The sequence below is a fragment of the Acanthochromis polyacanthus genome, chromosome 4, assembly GCF_021347895.1.
Source record: "Acanthochromis polyacanthus isolate Apoly-LR-REF ecotype Palm Island chromosome 4, KAUST_Apoly_ChrSc, whole genome shotgun sequence".
Classification (NCBI taxonomy): domain Eukaryota; kingdom Metazoa; phylum Chordata; class Actinopteri; family Pomacentridae; genus Acanthochromis; species Acanthochromis polyacanthus.
In genome coordinates, this window is record NC_067116.1 from 7,922,258 (window position 1) to 7,945,477 (window position 23,220).

Consider the following 23,220-nt stretch of genomic DNA (forward strand, 5'->3'; position numbering starts at 1 on the left):
GTCTTTTTGATGCTACCATAAAGACATTATATCCCACTCTATATGCTAAGTACTATTGGGATCAGATGCAGAAATCGTTTCAGAATTTTCACATTATAGTTGATATTTTCTGAGATTTCCCTCAGCAACAGCTCACCCTGTGTTATTGTAGAAGCTTCGAGTGAGAATCCAGGCTGTTATGATTGTAGTTGGGAGACCTGCAAGGCACAAACAGCATGACTCAGTCATTAGGAACAAGTTCAAGAACTGCTCTTACAAGGGACCGAAAATGGATGAAAGAGACATAAAGACGGGAAACAGAGAAAGGTGAATGAAAGGGATTGTAATGAGGGGGCACCCACCCCAGCCGATGAGTATGTACCACCAGAAGTACTTTTTCTGGAACACAAAGGTGAGAGCAAGCAGCGTCTGCAGGTACATGCCCTCCACCAGCAGCCAGAAGTAGTTTGCCAGAATACTGAACTGGAAGAAGGCCACGGCTGATTTACAGGATGCCTGGGGAAGAAACAAACAAAGAGAAGCCACAAGCATCAAATTAGTCTATGGAGCTCATTCATCTGGAGGATCTGCAATGGTAAGAGCTCCTCCCATCAATCCAATCAATTCTGTGGATTACAAGGAAGTTTATATTGATTAAAAAAAAGGCAAACAATGTAACAGTCCAGGATAAAATTCTTTGCTTCTTACATACACTTAAAGCTGTAGGTGTTAGCTATAATAATAAATTACAATAAAATTCTAATTAAGGTTAAGTCCAATTCACCTTAGTTACTGTTGCTATGTCTGGCCAGCTTTCTGGAAGGGTACAAATGTAATGGCAGATTTTTCTGGAACACAAAGGTGAGAGCAAGCAGCGTCTCCAAGTACATGCATATTCACAGACCGTGTCTGATATCCTCATTTACTATTCGTACACAACATTTACTGTCTGCCATTTTATTTGGGTGTCTAATTCTTTTATGTAGCTCTAAAGCTGAAGTAGCACAGTGGACAATGTTTCAAATATGGATGTCCATTCAAATAAGCTACGCATTCTACAAGGTAGATGTTTCAGACAACCCGGCAGCGCTAAAGATCAATACAGTCACTACAGTTATAAGGTGATGACCCAAGATTAGTGTCACCGATACAGTATTAAACAAAATAAGGAATATAGTCACAATTTCACCTTCGATTCCTTAGTTATTGCATTGAATAATGAAAGGAAAAGTGTTTTTGCTGAACATTTCTATGTCATGGGCTGCACAGTAGCTCAGTGGCTAGCACTTTAGCCTTACAGCTAGAAGATCCCTGCCCAGATAGCAAACTATGGGTGAATCAATGTTGAATCTATGTTGAGACCCAACGTAGAAATTATACAGAAAGCGCAAGGTTGATAAAATGTTGAGTCAACGTTTGCTTACATAGATTACATGTTTGCAAACATAGATTCAACATTAATTAAACATTGACCTGTCAAACATTTTAATTAAACCGAAATACAATGTAGATTCAATGGTATCTTTTAAACACAAACTTCAATGTTGACAAAATGTTGTTGAATCAACGTTGATCCAACCATCAGTCTTCAACCGTAACCACAATTCAACCTTCTTAACCCTAATTCAACATTGATTTAGCATCTTTTGCTATCTGGGAAAAGTGTGATTTATGGATGAAAAGCAAACGTTGACTCAACATTTTATCAACCTTGCGCTTTCTGTATAATTTCTATGTTAGGTCTCAACATAGATGCAACATTGATTCACCCATAGTTTGCTATCTGGGTGGTTTGTGTCCTGGCCTGAACCTGGGATCTTTCTGCATGGAGTTTTCATGTTCTATCTGTGCATGTGTGGATTTTCTCTGGGTACTCTGTCTTCCTCCTACAGTTCAAAAACATACTGAGGTTAATTGGTAGCTCTAAACTATCCGTAGGTGTGAATGTGAGTGTAATTGGTTGCCTCTATGTGTAGCCCTGTGACAGACTGGTGACCTGTTCAAGGTGTCTCCTGCCTTCACATTAAGTCAGCTGGGATAGACTCCAGCCCACCCGTGACCCTAATGAGGATTAAGCGGTATATAGAGAATGGATGGATAGATTGTGGTGTCACAGTGAAGCTGACCTTTGACCTTTTGAGTGTAAAATGCTAACACGGTAAAATGGAATATGTTCAAAAATGTTTTTTGTGAGCTCACAGTGACTTTTGACTTGTTGCTTCTAAAGTCTAATCAGTTCGTCCCTTAGTTCAAGTGAACATTTGCGTCTAATTTGAAGATATCCTCTAAGGGTGTTCATGAGACATCATATTCAAGAAAAGCTGTATCTGGCCACAGCTGTTGCCAGAGCGAGGCATAGAGAAGTCAGGCAAAATCAGTACTGAAATGGAACTGGGCAACAAGGATATGTAGGTAAACTTACGAAATGCTTACATTTGTACCTGTTGGCAGTTCATGAGCTTTACCTTAACATGTTAACAGTGTAACACCCAGCACAAGCAGGATTTTCATTAGGACTGATTTCGAAACATCTTGGAGAATTTGACAGAGTTTGTGCTTTTAGGTTGTCTCAGTGTCTTCTGTGTTGATGATGTTCAGGTCAAGGATCTGTTTTTAGACTGTGGTTTGGTTAATACTTGTCTTTATCACCCTCCTGTTTCATTGAGGTATGTTTACATGTATCTGGGTACATTTGTATATCACCTGTCTACATTGTAACCTAGTTGTGAGCAAGTGTCGTTTGATGGTATTTCATTGTGAGTCTATGATGGATTTAAATGGTTTGTATTTTTTTTAGACATGAGATCATTTGAATTCACAATATACTTCTTCCCACCAACATCCTCAAGTATTAGTCCTCCACCTGTACTCCCATAATTTGAGTGGCTTTGGAAGGAGCTGGCTTTTTTGTTGTACATTTCCAAATTGTACATTTCCTGATGCTCTCTGAACTTTAAACAGAACCCTGAGACTATCACAGAGCAGGTGCATTTATACGGAGACTTGATTACACACAGGTGGATTTTATTTATCATCATCAGTCATTTAGGACAACATTGGATCGTTCAGAGATCCTCACTGAACTTCTGGAGTGAATTTGCTGCACTGAAAGTAAAGGGGCCGAATAATAGTGCACACCCCACTTTTCAGTTTTTTATTTGTTAAAAAAGTATAAAATATCCAATAAATTTCGTTCCACTTCACGATTGTGTCCCACTTGTTGTTGATTCTTGACAAAATTTAAAATTTTATATCTTTACGTTTGAAGCCTGAAATGTGGCGAAAGCTTGAAAAGTTCAAGGGGGCCGAATACTTTCACAAGGCACTGTATATAATATTTCAACAGTTTTTTCTTTGCCACTCTTCCATATAACTTTGACTGGTAAAGGACCAAGGAAACAGTTGTCTCTGTAAAGTCTCTCCCATCTAAGCCAATGAAACTTTTAACTCCTTCAGGGTGGTTGTAGGTGTCTTGGTGGCCTCCCTCACCAATCTTCTTCTTATCCGGTCATTCAGTTTGTGAGGACAACCAGCTCTAGTCAGATTTTATACAACTGCCATATTTCTTCCATTTCTTAATGATGGATTTAGCTGAACTCTGTGGGATGTCCAGTGAGTTATAATCTCCTGACTTAAACTTTTCAATGATCTTTTCTCTGAGTTGCTTAAAGTCTTCTTCGGTCTTCATGTTGCAATTGTAGCAAAAATACTGATGAACCAGAGACTGGACCTTCCAGACACAAATGTTTTTATGCAACAATCACTTGACCCACATCAACTGCACTCCGGTGATCTCCATTTCACTAATTGTGACACTGCCTGCATCAACTAGCTGGACCTCTGATGAATTAGATCAGTCACTTTAAAGGGTGTGAATATTTATGTACTCATTTACTTTATATTATATATTTTTAATTAACTGACATGATTTTGTAATGATCTGTTTTCACTTTGATATAAAAGATTTTTTTTTGGTAAATTCTTATTTAAAAAAAAAAAACAGTAAATTATATTGACCATGAGTCAGGGTCATGTGCCGATCCTGGACCTTCATGGAGGGGCTCTTACCTTCACCCCAGGCAGCCTCATCAACAGAAAAGTAGGAAGAGAAACACTCATCATTAATGCTTTCACAGGCTCACCACCACCCTCACTCCTACCCGTTCCACTCTCAATAAATGCATAAGCACTTCTGAGTGCGTGCCCAGTAAACATACACCTCTGTCAAAAGTTTTAGGACACTTTCTCATTCAAATAAAGTAGGACCTGTCCTAAAACTTTTGACAGGGGTGTATTTTATCATATGGATGTGATCAGGGCAGGACTCTGATCATACATGTAAAGTTTCAGGCAGATTGGAGCATGTTCAGAGCATTTACACCGCATTTGAAATTTCATAGCGAAGGATCAAAATTCCAGAGGCCGCCACGGACATGCCCTTTGACTTTGGAAAAAGATTTTAATAACTTTGGATCATTAACGCCTCCTGTATGTACTGGCCGAATTTGAGATGAAATAGAGTTTCCCCCTCGGAGAAGTTCGCTCTAGAAAAAAATGAAAAATGGTCAAAATCTGACATTCAACGCAAAATAGCTCACTTCCTGTTGGGTTTGGAATGTGGCTGTCAATGACTTTTTTGTTCAGCCTGATGTGCTGCATATGTGTACCAAGTTTGGTAGATACACCCCCTGACAAAAGTTTTAGAACAGGTTTTACTTGTTTTTAATGCGAAAGTGTCCTAAAACTTTTGACAGGGGGTGTAATAATCCTCTCTGACTTCAAACTCATACCTGTTGCTCCTGTTTCAAGTAAATGTGAGACATTGTGAGTTACAGTTACAGTAAGTCATTTTGTCTTTATTTTTTCAGCAAAGAGAGCTTGTTTGCTTTTTTCTTTACAGCACTGTAAAACACTTTATTTTCTTGGGGTATCCTACTGCTGAAAGATGCTAAAAGATATGAGTCCTTCACTCTTCAGTGTAGACCAGTTGATGCACACCCACCGTAGACATGAAGCAGTGGTCCAGGTTTTCATCAGAAAAAAGGACTCCGTCTTTGATGAAGACAGCACTCGCTCTCAGGATGAAGGAGAAGAACAGGTTGATGTGGATGTAATTCCTGGTGCAGTGAAACTTCCTAAAAAGCAGAGAAAAGACTAGCAAACATATTTTTCCCAAAAATTAAATCTGTTTGGACAAATTTTTTTTCACATTTTCATTGTCATTGAAAACTTGACACAGTTGCTAATCTGGAGGTTTATGAGCGCGCGCGCGCGCGTGTGTGTGTGTGTGTGTGTGTGTGTGTGTGTGTGTGTGTGTGTGTGTGTGTGTGTGTGTGTGTGTGTGTTTTAGGAAAAACCTTCCGTATTACCTGAAGACAGTGAAGACAAAAATAGCTGAAATAAGAGAGATAAGGGAGGTGGCGTAGCCAGCAGTGTACACCTGTTTGAAGTTGGAGAAATATGTTGTCTGAAATGTAAGACACACAAAAGAGACAGGAAACAAACCAAAGTTAGCATGTCACAACTTGCTGAACTTTCATGACATGATTTTAATGAAATTTGTTGTAAAGAACTTCTACATTAGTCATTAGCATAGCACAACTCCTATGAAGACTCTGGGTAACACTTAGCTCTGGTAATTTTGTCTCCACAGGCACCCACAAACCAACACAACTCTAGAGCAGAGTTGTTCAGTCAGTCATGACATTAGATATTTTCATGACAGAACAATTTTTGAAGTCACTTTTTCTGCAAAAAAGAGCCAAATTCTCTGGTAGGAACTTCTCAAGCATGAATACTTATTAGTTGCTTAGTTCTCTTCTTATTTTTGTTTGTCGGCCAGACAGAACAGGACATTTTAATCCCATTTGACCTTCAATCTAAAAAACAAAAAACAACAGAGAGCATATGTTGATTTCCTGCGTTTTCCTGTTTGTCTCTCTCCGTGTTTGTGTAGGCTTTGCACTGTTTTCATTTACTTCCTGTTTTATTTTGAAGGTGGTTCTCCTCATGTGTCAGTTTTTTGTACTTCTTGTCTCTGTTTCCCTCCCTTTTGACGGACCTGATGGGTTTCACCTGTATCTTGTTTCTCCATTCATTGTATATGTATAGTCCTGCATTGTTGCTCTCCAGCAGTTCATCCTGTTTCGTCTCATGTCTGTAACTCTCCCTAACGCCTGCTTGACTCCCATTGTTTGTTACTGGGCTGGGATTTTAGTTGTTTTTTTTTGTTTGTTTGTTTTGTTTTTTTCACGTTTATGCACCCTGTGTTTTCCTGCTACTCTTTTGTTTGGCCTCCTGGGGGGTATTCCACGAAGCTGGTTAAAACAGGCTGGGCTTACGCCGGTAAGCGTGGCTTGAATAAGCGGCAACTTTAATCTCAGCTGCAAGTAGTTCCACGAACGAGGCTCAGCTGTTTTTCAGAGACGCTTATTCAAGCCAGGCTGATCCAAGCTGCGGCTGAGCGCGCGTCCGGGGGAGATAAAAAGCCCCGACGCGTCGATCGTCGAAATGATGATATTATGTCTAAAAACAGAGCGGAGACTTTCTCTTCGGCGGAGCAGAAACTTCTCACGGAGTTGTACGAGGACTACAGGGAGATTATCACAAGAAAAGGCAACACGGTTGCGATAAATAAAGCTCGAGACGCTGCCTGGCAAAGCATTGCCGACCGTTTAAATGCGTAAGTGTTTATTTTCTTTTTAATGAAGCACTTAGTCTGAGCGTACACACGCAGGGCAAGTTTTTGACACTGATTAGGGATAACCCACAACTGCAGTGGTTGATGACTTTTTTTTCCTCACCCTGAAGTTTGTCACACCACTGTGGCCCAGAGGAGATCAATCTTGATGAAATAAAGCTTTTCAAAACCCACTGAAGACATTTTTTTTATGTGTGTATAAACATATATATGCATATGAGAGAAAGAGGCTACAACATAGCCTGGTTTTGTGTAATGTGATGGTGGTTTTCACTTTTTACTCTGGTAGGCCTAATTCATGTTCTTGATTTGACAAATATATATCCACCATAGATGAATAAAGCAGCAGGTAACACCTAAAACCAAAGTAGGAATACTTTGGAAAAAAGGGGCAACTTCATGTGGAGATGTTTCATCAAACACTCAAACTTTGAATGAAAAAGCAGAAAAAAAACATGTAGGCCTATAGAGGAGATGTCATTTTTATTAGAGATGATAGTGCTACTGTGCCCTACATTTAAATAAGGGAGAAGACACAAATGAGCTTGTACACAAAATAGTTATCATTTGGCATCACCTTTGGATTATCATCATGATCAGATTGGACCGCTGGTAAAAGGAAGGTATTCTTTATGGAAAACTGTGGCGGTTGTGTCCTGCTTATTTTAAGACAATCTGTGCCTATTCCTGTTACGTGTTGACTGCACTTTGAGGGTGAAAGAAGAAAGAAAATCAGATATTTCCAAGTATTTACCGCTGGTGGATTCGAACCCACAGCGCAATGAAAAGTGAAACCACATTTAATCTACTTAACTACACTCTAACCACTGAGCCACAGTTGCGCACTGTGACAAAATGTGTAGTGTAATTTGATATAGTTTGATTCACGGTTATTCCGGCGTTATTTAAATAAGAAAATTTTAAAAAGGTCTCAATGTATGTCACCGAACAAGAACATCATTGATTACAGATCAAGATTAATTTAATGTGTAACATGCGGTTCACAGGCGTCTTTCTGAAGCTCGTCAGAACCTTCTCTGACATGGAGCTAAAGTAAGCTTGACTGTTAGCCTGCCCCGGACCAGGCTTGTCGCTCTGGCTGAGTTACCATGGTTACCAAGCCAGATTAGCCCTAAGCCTTGTTGGTGGAACTAAACTCTCACTAAAGTTAGCGAAGCTGACTGAAATAAGCCAGGCTTAGACCTAAGCCAGCTTCGTGGAATACCCCCCTGTTCATGCACTTTGTGGATTTTTTTTTTTTTTTTTTTACCTTTTGTGTTTCTTTATATTTTGCTTCAGTTTGACGCCATGCTTTTGTTTCATAAACCTTTTTGGATTTTGGATTCCGTGTGTTTCCCGTCACCTCACAGCTAGAAGATCACTGGTTTGCATCCTGACCTGGGCCAGGTCTGGGATCTTTCTGCATGCAGTTTGCATGTTCTTCTTGTGCACCCCAGCTTCCTCCCACAGTCCAAAAACAAGCTGATGTTCACTTAATTGGTGATTCTAAATTGTTCGTAGGTGTGAATTTGAGTGTGATTGTTTGTCTCTCTATGTAGCCCTGTGATAGACTAGTGACCTGTCCAGGGTGTCTCCTGTTTTCACTCTAAGTCAGCTGGGATAGACTCCAGCCCCTCGCGACCCTAATGAGGATTAATCAGTGTATATAAAATGGATGGATGGATGTGTTTCCCAGTCTGAGTAGTTTTAGTCTGATTAAAATTTCTTTTTTCACAACTTGCCTGCCAAAATATTATGAAGTAAACTTGGGCAGCTAGCTGCTTTGCCTGGCTGAAGAAATGCAGGATCGTGCAGTACACTGTGACTACAGAGTGTCAGTTAAGTCTGAGTGCATGAGCCAAACCATTTAGTGAACTATGCATGTGTTTATATGATGAATCTGACTTGTTGCCTTTTGAAACCCCTTGTACTTTGAACAACCTCACATTCAATGAGTCCGTGCGGCTGCAGCTTATTTGTCTCTTGCACTTCATCCAACCCGAGTTCTTTTGAGGTTTTATGTCTGTTTTCATTTGATTTGCACTGCATTCCCCTAACTGCGTCTAAGAAGTGATCTGCACTTGTTCAATTAGGACAGACGGAGTTCAAAAATCATCCATCTAAAATCACTGAAGCACTAAAATCATCAATCTCAGCCTTGTCCCAAAGAATTTCTGCAACAGTTTGGCCACTTCACAATACCTCCTCATACAAACTAAAGGAGAGGCTCAATGTTTGCTAAACAGAGGCCACAATTTAGGAAAACACAAATGTACAACAATTTAAGCATTTCAACAAATAGTAAATAATTTACGCTTTCAAAAAGCACTTTTCAGTGAGTTCTCCATTCACACACAGTCACATGAGTGGTGACAGAGTCATGCCAGGTGCTAATCTGTCATCAGAAAAAAATGAGGTTAAGTGTCTTACCCAAGGATCCTTCAACACGTGGAGTGACCTGGATTCTAACTGCCAACCTCAAATGAATGAACAGCCAGCTGAGACATGGCTGCCTAAATGCCAATGCTGTTATTTTTCCAGCAGTTGTGAAGGGTTCAAGTTGATGAAGAGAGCTGTCATCTGTTTTACATCCATTTATCTTATCTCTTCTCGACCACAAAAAATGGCAAGCCTGGTAATTAAAATCTGTTACGAGCATGTATGTGGTGTGTCCCCACTGGTCTTCAACAGAGCAATGTGTTTCGTTTGATTTCACAACAGTGTGAGAGTGCTGAGTGTGTGATGAGTGATGCTGAGACTTGTAACAACAATCTCTGGCACCTTCAATATGTCTGTACAGACTGACAGCAGAAGTACAACAGCAGAGAAACTGACAAATACATTCCATTGAGAAGGAAACGGGAGAAAACTTCATCATCATCATTTGGGCTGATTACAGTTAGGACAGTTAGGACGTCTACCTCTGGTTCTGTCTCTTCATCCTCTGCAAATTCGCAGGCCTCCTCATAGGATGGGTAGAGATCAGACCATCCTTCTTCAGTGCAGTTCCTATAGATGTAACCTAGAAAGCACATGGAGCTCTCAGAGGCTTAGGCAGAAAAAAAAGAACACGAATTCTGAAAAGCAAGTAGTCCAGAGAGCTAGTTCTCAAAGTAGGTGGTTTTGTGGACAAGTGGAGGATGCCTAAAAGTGTTTTGTTTCACCAAGTTAAAAACAAATAACATAATGTTAAGTACATTTTGTTTTACACTTCCAAACATATAAAAAAATGCTGCATTTTAAGTGCCACTAGAGCAGGCAATGAAAAGAAGTATAAACATTTAAACACCAATGAGGAACTGGGTGAACTTCAGACTGCTGTCATTGAAATGTAAACAGAAAGACAGATTAAAGACACTTGATGGTTCCTCTCTTCTCTTTCCATTATGTATACAAAATCTTCCTTTAATAGATTTTCAGTGTTAGTCTCTAGCACTCTTCCAGTAGCAGCATCGCTTCACTGAAAATTTAAGGTTTTCTTGTGTACTACACCTTTGATGCTACAATGTCATGCAAACAGTTTGTTTTACATTCTAGTTCTATAGCTCTGTCTCTGAGAATTTCACCATGAAGGTATGCAGTTTAATTTGTGATGCTTGAAAGTGAATGATTACAGTTGGAAATTTTCTAATTTTAAAGAAACAGTCCCCAATATGAATCATCTTAAATCCCAATATCAATATTACAGATAGTGACAAGAAACACTGAGACCACTTAAAACAAAAATACAAGTTAATAGAAAGTTGTTATTTGAGATTTAAAGAACCACTGAACTAGATTTTACCACGAAATCTAATTCTGATGCCCAGACCATGGGACTGCTAGCATAGTTTTGTTACAAAAGCTGAGGTTATGTGCAGGGACAGTATGGGCACAGAATCTGTCCTTATTTATTCACTAGTGACCAAAAGTTTCAGGTAACTTAGAAATGTCCTTATTTTTAAAGACACATGGGGGTTTTTTTCAATGAAGACAACATTAAATTAATTAGAAATACAGTCTAGACATTGCTAATATGGTAAATGACTATTCTATCTAGAAACAGCTGATTTTTAATGGAATATCTCCATAGGGGTACAGAGGAACATTTCCAGCAACCATCACTCCTGTGTTCTAATGCTACATTGTGTTAGCTAATGGTGTTCAAAGGCTAACTGATGATTAGAAAACCCTTGTGCAGTTAAGTTAGCACATGGATAAAAGTGTGAGTTTTCATGGAAAACATGAAATAGCCTGGGTGATGCCAGACTTTTGGGGTAGTCTATGTCCTTTGTTCATTCTAGCTGCAGCATTCTGTTCTCAAGTCCAAGACCTGAGAAGGTGTTGCAGTTTGTAAAGAAATGCTTTTATTAGTTTGTCGAGGAGCTATTTGACCCACCTGGACAGAGATCTAACCCCATTCAACACCTTTGGGAGAACTGGAATACCAACCTTATTACCCAAGGTCATCGCTGAACCTTAATAATGACCTGGGAGTAAATCCCTGCAGCCTGGCTCAAAATCTAGTGGAGAAAATAAAACTGACAAAGTGGAGGCTGTTAAAGCAGCACTTTAACACCTCGGTGTCAAGTAATTATATAATGTATCTGTTTTGTAGTTAATAGTGTCGCAATTTGGATTGAAAGAAAAATACTAAAGAAACTATAAACTTAAACCTGTCACCTAAATAGACACTGTGACGGTGCTACAGTTTCACATACAGTGGGTACGGAAAGTATTCAGACCCCTTGAAATTTTTCACTCTCTGTCATTGCAGCCATTTGCCAAAATCAAAAAAAGTTCATTTTATTTCTCATTAATGTACACTCAGCACCCCATCTTGACAGAAAAAACAGAAATGTAGAAATTTTTACAAATTTTTAAAAAAAGAAAAACTGAAATATCACATGGTCAGAAGTATTCAGACCCTTTGCAGCGACATTCATATTTAACTCACATGCTGTCCATTTCTTCTGATCCTCCTCGAGATGGTTCTGCGTCTTTATTAGAGTCCAGCTGTGTTTAATTAAACTGATTGGACTTGATTAGGAAAGGCACACACCTGTCTATATAAGACCTTACAGCTCACAGTGCATGTCAGAGCAAATGAAAATCATGAGGTGGAAGGAACTGCCCAAGGAGCTCAGAGACAGAATTGTGGCAAGGCACAGATCTGGTCAAGGTTACAAAAGAATTTCTGCAGCACTCAAGGTTCCTAAGAGCACAGTGGCCTCCATAATCCTCAAATGGAAGAAGTTTGGGACGACCACACCTCTTCCTCGACCTGGCCGTCCAGGAAAACTGAGCAATGGTGGGAGAAGAGCCTTGGTGAGAGAGGTAAAGAAGAGCCCAAAGATCACTGTGGTTGAGCTCCAGAGATGCAGTCGGGAGATAGGAGAAAGTTCCACAAAGTCAACTATCACTGCAGCCCTCCACCAGTCGGGGCTTTATGGCAGAGTGGCCCGACGGAAGCCTCTCCTCAGTGAAAGACACATGAAAGCCCGCATAGAGTTTGACAAAAAACACATGAAGGACTCCCAGACTATGAGAAATAAGATTCTCTGGTCTGATGAGACCAAGATTGAACTTTCTGGTGTTAATTCTAAGCGGCATGTGTGGAGAAAAGCAGGCACTGCTCATCACCTGCCCAATACAATCCCTACAGTGAAACATGGTGGTGGGAGCATCATGTTGTGGGGGTGTTTTTCAGCTGCAGGGACAGGACGACTGGTTGCAATTGAAGGAAGGATGAATGCGGCCAAGTACAGAGATATCCTGGAGGAAAACCTCTTCCAGAGTGCTCAGGACCTTAGACTGGGCCGAAGGTTCACCTTTCAACAGGACAATGACCCTAAGCACACAGCTAAAATAACAAAGGAGTGGCTTCACAACAACTCTGTGACCGTTCTTGACTGGCCCAGCCAGAGCCCTGACCTAAACCCAGTTGAGCATCTCTGGAGAGACCTCAAACTGGCTTTCCACCAACGTTCACCATCCAACCTGACAGAACTGGAGAGGATCTGCAAGGAAGAATGGCAGAGGATCCCCCAATCCTGGTGTCAAAAACTTGTTGCGTCATTCCCAAGAAGACTCATGGCTGTACTAGCTGAAAAGGGTGCTTCTACTCAATATTGAGCACAGGGTCTGAATACTTAAGACCATGTGATATTTCAGTTTTTCTTTTTTAATAAATTTGCAAAAATTTCTACATTTCTGTTTTTTCCTGTCAAGATGGGGTGCTGAGTGTACATTAATGAGAAATAAAATGAACTTTTTTGATTTTGGCAAATGGCTGCAATGACACAGAGAGTGAAAAATTTCAAGGGGTCTGAATGCTTTCCGTATATATTCTGTATATATATATATATATATATATATATATATATATATATATATATATATATATATATATATATAATTATTATGTTTTCATTTTGACATGAAACTGTCTTTTTTGGCAATTCTTGTAAAAAAAAAAAAACATTAAGTAAAAGAGATTTATGCTTCCATTTTGGAGTTCATGGTTTACACCAAAACGTGTGGTTTTGTGAAGGAAATGATCAGTTTAAACAGGATGAACACCATTATTTATACTGTGGCAGTACAGAAGCTGATGTCTTCTTAATTTTCTTTCTGCATTTCAAATAACTGTAACCAAAACTGACAGACTTGATTGTCATGTTGTAGTTTCAGTTCAAGAATTCCTGTATAATAAGGTTTATTAAAAAGATTGCAGTCTCCTGGCCATGACTAAATCTGGTGAATGATTTGTACATCATACTTGGAATTATGCAGTCAGTAAAGGGCACATAAATAGAAGCAACTGTCGAGTCCATCATTCCTCCACACTAAGTGCTGAGTGAAGGCATCGTTTAATTTGAATACAAGCTTTACTTCTAAATTTATGTCAAAAGCATACATTTTGAATTAAAACATTCTTTCTTTTTTTATTCTCAAAAAACCTCTTGGAAAGTATTTGGTCAGGTGAAGGCTGCTAAAGCTGAATATAAATTAGTTGAATGTAGCCTGTTCTCCCACCATGGCCTGGAGTTAGAATGATGAAGCTCAATCACTGAGCCCTATGACAGTCATGACGCACACAAGGTCACCAAGTATTCAGTGTGAATCTATGTTTACAAGAGGGAGGATACAAAGTTTACAGTGGAATCAAAGCTTTTAGATTTGCAATGTGAAAATGCCTGTCCGGCTCCTTAGCACAAGAGAGGAGAGTGTGGGGGTTTGAGTTGTGGGTGGATTAACCGATATCCAGCCACATTAGCCTCAGTATAACGCGGTGTGTGGAGCCTGCAGGCTGGAACTGCAGCAGATTGGCGGTTGGATCTGAATGAGGGTGGAAGGCCGAGGCTCTGGGGAGGGTGCAAAAGCTCATACCGCCATGCTTAACAAGCAGCGCCAACTCCTTCCTCATGCTCTTGGCTCCAACAGTGAACTCTTTGATTTTCCAATTCATTATTTTCTCTGCATGCAGCCCCCCATTGGAAAGGCTCGATCAACTGCACAACTACAGCGTCGGACTTAACCAGAGTGTCTGTGGAGGAGGGAATCCAGAGAGGTCTAGGAACCCACTAACACCGAGTTATGAGGTCGTCAACAGCAACCTCCGCCTCCTGATCCCTCCACGCAAAGTATACACTTAACTTTCACTCACAAGCTGCTCCGTTTTTTTGTTCTTCTTTCATTTTCTGTTGGAAATCAGTCAGCTGTATTGTTTGTTTCTACACCCAGCATCCCACATACTGTCCATGCTCTCTGCTGCACCTGACACTCCTGCTGAAAACAATTTAACAGCTCTAACTCACATAATGGAACTCTCCGTGCCTCTTTGAATCATGTGATTCCACTGTCATTTTGTCATTACAGATCAGAGATTTGTTTAAAGTCAAGCTTGTTGTCCATGACTTTACATACGCTTCACCCATCCTCTAGCTTACTTTTAACCCACCTCCCAACCCTGGCCATCAATACACAATAGTATCATAAAGTATAGAAATATTCAACACTCGAGACAAAGGAGGCAGAACTGATAAGTATGTAATTAGCAGTACAGAAGAAGGTAAATAAATACACGCGCAAAGGAAGAAAAGCCCTTGACATCTCATCAAAACTGTATCTATTAATGTCACATTTTCAAATTGAGATTAAATCAGTTGACTGGTTTAAAAAAAAAAACATAGCTGAGGATCCTTTATTCCAGGTTTAATTTTAAGTATTAAAAATCTGTCTTCAGAGTGTTCCATCTATCCATTCTCTACACACCGTGGGTCGCGGGGGGTGCTGGAGCCTATCCCAGCTGACTCGGGTGAAGGCAGGGGACACCCTGGACAGGTCGCCAGTCTGTCACAGGGCTACATATACAGACAAACAATCACACTCACATTCACACCTACGGGCAATTTAGAGTAACCAATTAACCTCAGGATATTTTTGGACTGTGGGAGGAAGCCTGGAGTAAACCCACGCATGCACAGTGAGAACATGCAAACTCCATGCAGAAAGATCCCAGGCCGAAGCCCGGATTTGAACCGGGGATCTTCTTGCTGCAAGGCGAAAGTGCTAACCACTACTCCACTGTGCAGCCCATATGTATTCTTGCAATTCTTTAAATTTTAAGACTTTATTCCAGGCTGCACAGTGGATTGGTGGTGAGCTGGAAGATTCCTGGTTCCCATCCCAGCCTGGGCCTGGGATCTTTCTGCATGGAGTTTGCATGTTCTATCTGTGCATGCGTGGGTTTTCTGCTGGTTCTTCGGTTTCCTCTCACAGTCCAAAAACATGCTGAGGTTAATTAGTGATTCTAAATTGTCTGTAGGTGTGAATGTGAGTCTGTGATAGACTGGTGACCTGTCCAAGGTGTCCCCTGTCTTCACCCTAAGTCAGCTGGGATAGACTTCATGTCCCTCATAAGGATTAAGTGGTGTATAGATAATGTATGGATGGACTTTATTCCAACAATAACCAAAAAAACATTTTGACTCAAACTATTAAGTCTTATGACTCCAGATTAATAGCAGCTGTAGAACGTATTAAATGCAACTTAGGAATACTGAATATTTCATAGTTTTCTTTTTCCTATTGTCAGTGGTTTTCCCAAAAGCCATCTTGCAGACCCGCCCTCTATGGTGTCAGTCATATAGTGCAGATGGCATGTACAAATCGATGGATGAATAGATGTATAAATGAATGGTAATACAGTGACAGAAATAGGTTGGAAACACTCATTTTTTTAACTATCTGAATGTAAAGTGGGCTATTATTCTGTTTAAACAACATACATGTGCATTTTTACGGCAAACTGTTAAAGAAGGTCTACTGTTACATTTTCATGAAACTGCTACGGTAGCGCTATTTGCTTCAATACTTCCTAGTTATTGCCATTAAAAATGAGATTTTAGAGAGGTTCCCCATAAAGTCCAGTTTGCTCTGATTGGTCATTTCCAGAGGCCTTGAAGGGACCAGGACCCAGACCATGTTGGATGAGTTCTATTTTTGTTATCATGTAGATGATTTCTTTAATGCGGTCCTCAGCTTTCAGATGCAAGCTTTGGAGATTCACAAGCACATTCTTTTTCCTCATGTGGTTCACATAATCCCTTCTTCACACTACGATGAAGCTAACAATCAATAAAAGATAAACGTGTCAACCTTTACCCCTTACTATTTTATTTGTTCTAATTTTATGCTTTAAGTTTTCCACAATGCTAAATTCCCACTTGGCGTGTTTGCGACAAAGCACAGATTTTTCTGTGAATATTCATTTACCCATTGCCCAGAAATGTGTTATTTTCATCATCTCCACTGCCTCTGTCAGCTATTTGAGAGATTGAGTGCATTTTGTTTTCCTTCGACCAGCCAGCTGGATGAGACAGGGGTCTGGAGAAGGTGGGGGTCATGTAAACAGTCAAAAGAGTGCCCCCCTCTGAGGCTGTTTGCATGTAAAAGAGCACTCAATGAAAGCATAACATGGGTCCTCAGAGATCTCTAAATATAACATGGTCACTTTTGGAAAGATGGATGAACAGAGCTAAAGTTCATTATGCTGTTAAAGTAAAATTTGTCTGTTTATTAGCTTGTAAAAAAAGAAAGAAAGAAAAATCACATCTTTATATTGAGGATCAAGGGCCCAGACTACAAGCAAATGTTAACATGGCCTTAAGACACAGTACTGACTTACAACATTAAGGAAGGAAACAGAATAAACACAAGTAGGAGGATAACAAGAAGATTAGCATAACTGTCGGTAGCATTAGTAATGAAATATTTCCGCTTTAAAATTTCACTTGTGCTGCTATGGTTTTTGAGATATTCAAGATTAATTTTTAGGTCATTCAGAAGTCATCATCCCCCCCAGTTTGCTCCAAAATGAACCAGACTGGTCTACTTTTTTAGTGCTTCATTTGTGCTGATTTGTGCCAATAAAATTTTCATTTGCACTGCCAAAGTTTCTGAGATATCAATAGTTTTATTTGCCATGCTAGCTATACCATGTGTTAACTCGGTATTTTAACTAAAACCTCTGTATTTTACAAGCCCACTTACCATATCTAGAAATCAGATTTAACTGAGGATTGGAAAAATATAACTAAGGTGGTAAAATTGTGTAAAGGTCATTGAATGAGTTTTATCAAAATACTTGTTAATTCACTGTGAAAGACTGCTATTTTGTGTAGTTTTTAATGAGGAGTACAGAATGTTCTTAATACTGTTCATTTTTCCCCGTTCCCTGTGCTCTCGTCAGAGGCGGTCACATTTTTCCTCTCTCCGTCTCTATCTCTGCTAATACAGGCTAATACAGGCTAATACACAGCTAACTACACAGCTCGCACTTTATTCAGCATTGCTTCTCTCTTGAGAAGCAACAAGAATCTCACAGCGAACCCAGACTGACGTGGATTACGGACCGAAGTCGAGGTTTGTAAGCGCTTTTCTGCGGGAGGACAAGGCGGCCTCCGATCACTTGTGTCTGGGCAACCGGCCCGTCGTTCCGAGATACTAGCAAGTGCTAACTAGCAGCAAGATGCCTCCCGTTTCCATGAATGATTACCACAAACTCCTCCAGAAGATAACAGTCCTGGAAATGAAAATGCACCGATTGGAAGTGAATATGGAGGTTAATGGACATTATGGAAACGAGACCACTCTACCGGTGATTCAAAGCAGTGGACAAGAGAAGGCTAACAGACAGCTAATTAGCACCACCGCCAAGGACGAGGAGGCCTGTCGAAACAGCCACATATCAGCCAGCAGTACTCCCTGGAACTTGCTTGGAGCAAAGCCAAAGCAGACCTCAGGTATGAATACAGCTGATATGGAAAGGCAGGCTACAGGCAGAATCCAACACACAGAGATTAGTGACGAAACTGGTTGGCCGGCTCTGCCATCCTGTAGCAATATCTCCTCCACACCAATACAGAGAAGTAAAGAGCCCTGGACAGTGGCTACAACCAGGAATAAGAGTAAACAAAACCAAGAAACAGAGGTTCAGTTGGAGAACAGGTTTGCTGCACTGCAACAAGATTCTGACACCCCCCAAGAGAGTTCATCTCCTGAAAGAAGACTAAGGTATGGCACTAAAAGGCTGCAGAATGAGCTAACTGCTGAGCCAAAAAGGTTGAGGAAAGAGCTTACTACTGGGCCTCAAACTCTGATAGTGGGTGACAGAGCTATGAATGATTTAAAGCACTTTTGTAGCAAAAAAAAGCACCAAAGTGTTGTGCTTTAACAATGATACGGTGTCTGACATTTCTAAGAAAATTATGAGGATCACTGCTGAGCATCCCACAGCTAAATCCCTTGTCATACATACGGGAGCCCTCGACGTAGAGAAGCAGCAGTCAGAAGTGCTGAAACAGGACTTCATGGATCTGCTGAACAGAGTCAGAGGTCTGAAACCTGTTGTTTATGTGAGCGGTCCACTACCTACAGTCCGGAGAGGAGATGAGAAATTTAGCAGGCTGATGCTGCTAAACAGATGGCTCAAAGCTACATGTGCTGCTCAATCAATAAACTTCATTGACAATTTCAACATCTTTTGGGAACGCAGACACCTCTTTAAGGCAAATGGAATTTTCCTTAACAGATCAGGACTGCTGCTACTGTGCTCAAACATTTTCTACTCCGTGCGTCAGACACCAGCCACAGTCAGAGATAAAAGCCAAGGACATTCAAAACAACAGATTGCACAGCACGCTGGAGAAGAACTGTTGCTGCTGGAGATAAGGAATGACCAAGGACAACAAGAAACCCAGGAAGAGGCCTCAACTACGTCACCACCTCCTGCCCCTCATCCAACAGATCAAGGGCAACAAGGGACCCAGAGAGAGGCCTCAACTGCATCACCACTTCCTGCCCTTCATCCAACAGATCAAGAACAACAAGGGACCCAGAGAGACGCTTCAACTACACCATCGCCTCCTTCCCCTCATCCAACAGATCAAGAACAACAAGGGACCCAGAGAGAGGCGTCAACTACATCATCGCCTCCTTCCCCTCATCCAACAGATCAAGGACAACAAGGGACTCAGAGAGAGGCCTCAACTACATCATCGCCTCCTGCCACTCATCCAACAGACCACTGTCCATCTTCACCCCCACAGCAAGAGGAAACCTCCCCTAACTCCTTACCCTCCCCAGCCAGTCTCTCTCCTTCCCCTACTCATCTGGATTTCACAGATGACATGAAAAGGCGTGTTAATGCTGGAACAAAACTGACACCACGTCGAAATCCCATATGCTTGCCAACTAGTCTTGTCTTTGAAAATTCAGTTGTTTCTGATGTCTGATATGTGCCAGGTCCAGGCTTCAAAGCTGATATTAATGTCATCAACCAGGAAAAGCCGGGGCCTTATGGAAATCAGGTAACCAGTATTTCTGTCCTAGTAGGCAACAGAAAAAGAAAGGTGGCTATGTCAAGACACAGAAAGAAAAAGCTTTTAAATACATTACATATTATTTGTGAACCACAAACATCTTCCGCTCACATGGCAGGCAAAACTCCTCAAACATTAACGATGGCTCTATTAAACATTAGATCTTTAGCTGGGAAGACATTTTTAATTAATGATTTTATTATTGAGCACAATCTTGATTTTATGTTTTTAACTGAAACTTGGTTAGACCAAAATAACAGTACAGCTGTTCTCATCGAGTCGACCCCTCCCAACTTCAGTTTTATCAGTGAGGCCAGGGTGCACAAGAGAGGGGGCGGTGTTGCAATTTTATTCAAAGAATCTTTTCAATATCAGCAGTTATCCTTTGAACATTTCTCCTCGTTTGAGTACATAGCCCTTCAACTGAAGTCCTCATCTCGAGTTGTGCTACTTAATGTTTACAGGCCTCCTAAATACTGTGCAAACTTTTTTGATGATTTTAGTGAACTGCTGTCTATGATCTGCATTGATTTTGACTGTGTAATTATTGCTGGCGACTTTAACATCCATATTGACAATCCTCAGGGCAGAGGGCCTATAGATCTATGTAACACTCTTGACAACTTTGGGCTGGTTCAGCATGTAACAGAGGCCACACATGACGAAGGGCATACGTTAGACCTACTTATCTCCAAGGGTCTGAGTATTTCCAATGTTACAGTGTCTGATGTTGGTCCTTCTGATCATTCCTGTGTTTTCTTTGAGAGCACTGTCTCGGCGCAGTCAGCAACTTTCACAGAGGTAACCAAAAAACGGTGTATTACTGAAAACACCTCTGAAATATTTAATCAGGCTTTTTCTTCTACACCAGCTCTATCTGGGGCTTCAGTCGATGAGCTGATAGGTAGTTTTAATGCTAAAATTGTAAACATTATGGATGCCATTGCTCCAACTAAGGTGAAAGTTATCTCTGGTAAGAAAAAATCTCCATGGAGAAATGCCACACTGGTCAGAAATGGCAAAAGAGAGTGTAGGAAAGCTGAACGTAGATGGCGAAAATCAAAACTCCAGGTTCATTATGACATTTACAAAGAGAAACTGTGGACTTACAATTTACAACTTAGAAATACAAGACAATCTTATTTTGCAGATATAATCACCAAAAACAGTCACAGTACACGAGCCTTATTTGCTACCGTGGACAGACTAACAAACCCTTGTGTGTCAGTAGCCCCTGAGCTGCATTCTACCAGGGCCTGCAACGACTTTGCATCATTCTTTATAGAGAAAATCCAAAACATTAGACAAGCAGTTAGTGCCCCCACAGCAGGTTCAGGATATGCCCTGTGTCAGCGTAAAACCATTTTAAACACCATGACGCAATTTAATCCTATTAATCACAAAAACCTGGAGGACATTATACATCAACTAAACTCCTCCTCCTGCTGTCTGGATATTCTGCCAACAAGGTTTCTCAAAAAAGTCTCCCAAGTACTGCTGGCGGATCTTTTATGGATTGTGAACTTGTCTCTTATGTCAGGTGTTTTTCCTCAGGCTTTAAAAACTGCTGTGATTACACCACTTTTAAAAAAGAGCAGCCTCGACAAGTTACAAATGAATAGCTACAGACCAATCTCTAATCTCCCATTTTTAAGTAAGATCATTGAAAAAGCAGTTTTTCAACAGCTAAACAATTACCTAATAAAAAATAACAGCTTCAATGTTTTTCAGTCAGGTTTTCGACAGCACCACAGCACTGAGACGGCTCTCATCAAGGTAATTAATGACATCTGCTTAAACACAGACAGCGGCAGGATGTCGGTCCTAGTCCTGCTGGATCTGAGTGCTGCGTTTGACACAGTCGACCACAATATACTACTTAACCGACTGGAGAACTGGGTGGGACTATCCAGCACAGTACTCAACTGGTTCAAATCTTACCTAAAGAATAGGAATTACTTTGTGTCTATAGGTAACTTCACGTCTGAGCAGACAGTAATTACATGTGGAGTTCCCCAAGGTTCCATCCTGGGGCCTCTTCTGTTTAACATCTATATGCTCCCACTGGCTCAGATTATTGAAAACAATAATGTAAGTTACCATAGCTATGCAGATGACACGCAGATCTACATTACAATGTCCCCAGGAGACCATGGCCCGATACAGGTGCTGGGAAAGTGTATTGAACAGATAAATGAGTGACTGTGTCAAAACTTTCTTCAGTTAAATAAAGACAAAACTGAGGTAATGGTTTTTGGAGCCAAGGAAGAGCGATTAAAGGTGAGCCTAGAGCTTCAGTCTTTACAGTTAAAAACTGCAGACCAGGCCAGAAATCTGGGTGTGGTGATGGACTCAGAACTCAGTTTTGGAAAACACATTAAAGCAGCTACAAAGTCAGCTTACTATCACTTAAAAAATATCTCAAGAATTAAAGGGCTGATGTCTCAGCTGGACCTGGAAAAGCTAGTCCATGCATTTATTTTCAGTCGGCTTGATTACTGTAACAGTATCTTTACAGGTCTACCTAAAAAAAACACTCAAACAACTGCAGCAGATTCAAAATTCTGCTGCCCGAGTCCTCACTAAAACCAAGAAAAGAGATCATATCACTCCAGTTTTAAAGTCCTTACACTGGCTTCCTGTCACTCAGAGGGTAGATTTTAAAGTCCTGCTGCTGGTCTACAAAGCTTTAAATGGTCTAGGACCAAAATACATCAGAGACCTCCTGACTCAGTATGAACCACCCAGACCATTCAGGTCATCTGGATCAGGTCTTCTAGTAGTTCCTAGAGTAAAAACCAAACACGGAGAAGCTGCATTCAGCTTCTATGCCCCATATATATGGAACAAACTCCCAGAAAACTGTAGATCCGCTGAAACTCTCAGCACATTTAAATCCATTCTTAAGACATACCTGTTCTCAGCTGCTTTTGATTGAAGTATTTTAAACCTTATTTTATGACAGTTACTTTTAACAGTTATTTTAACTCTTATTTTATGACAGTTATTTTAAACAGCCCTTGTTTTCTGACTCTTGTTTTTGATCTTTTTACTGTTCTGTTTTACTTTTAATAATTGCCCTTGTTTTTTCAGACTTCTGTTTTTGATCTTTTTACTGTTCTGACTTTTTTTTAATGATTTCATAAATGTTTTCTTTTGTTTTTCTTTTAATAATCATCAGCCTCTGTTCTTAATGTCTTTGTAAAGCACTTTGAATCGCCTCGTTGTTGAAATGTGCTATATAAATAAATTTGCCTTGCCTTGCCTGCCTTGCCTTCAAAAAAGTTTTTAAAAAATGCTCCACGCTCCTAAATAAACCTTGAATCAATTGCACTTATGGTCGGATGACAGAAATGTAATTGACGAAGTAAAGATAAAACAAAGTCCACTAAAAAAATTAACTCATTTGTTAACATAAAATATATTTTGTTTTTTTAACCAAACTTTCTTGAACAACTTTTTACACAAAGTAATTTCAAAAAGACATTGTCCAGCAATGACACAGGTTGAAAATTATGAGATGTTATTACATTAGTTATTTCATATTTTTATATACACTAACACGTTATAAATATCACAGACCACAGATGTCATCAATTCGGATCAAGGTATGTGATCGTTTGTAAATAAAGCTGTTCATATCAGCACAAACGAAACACTAACCACCTAGCCTGT

At 40.3% G+C, this 23,220-nt stretch overlaps 1 protein-coding gene across 1 annotated transcript in view; it reads right to left on the minus strand.

Annotated features, from left to right (window-relative positions):
- Positions 1 to 23,220, minus strand: part of LOC110972370 (pituitary adenylate cyclase-activating polypeptide type I receptor-like) — a 74,809-nt gene that overhangs the window by 9,565 nt on the left and 42,024 nt on the right. The window contains exons 4-8 of the mRNA XM_051947165.1: positions 9,601 to 9,701; positions 5,349 to 5,446; positions 4,982 to 5,114; positions 342 to 495; positions 137 to 197 (exon numbers count right to left, since the gene is read on the minus strand). Of these exons, the coding sequence (XP_051803125.1) occupies positions 137 to 197; positions 342 to 495; positions 4,982 to 5,114; positions 5,349 to 5,446; positions 9,601 to 9,701 (547 nt within the window). The remainder of the gene's footprint in view (positions 1 to 136; positions 198 to 341; positions 496 to 4,981; positions 5,115 to 5,348; positions 5,447 to 9,600; positions 9,702 to 23,220) is intronic.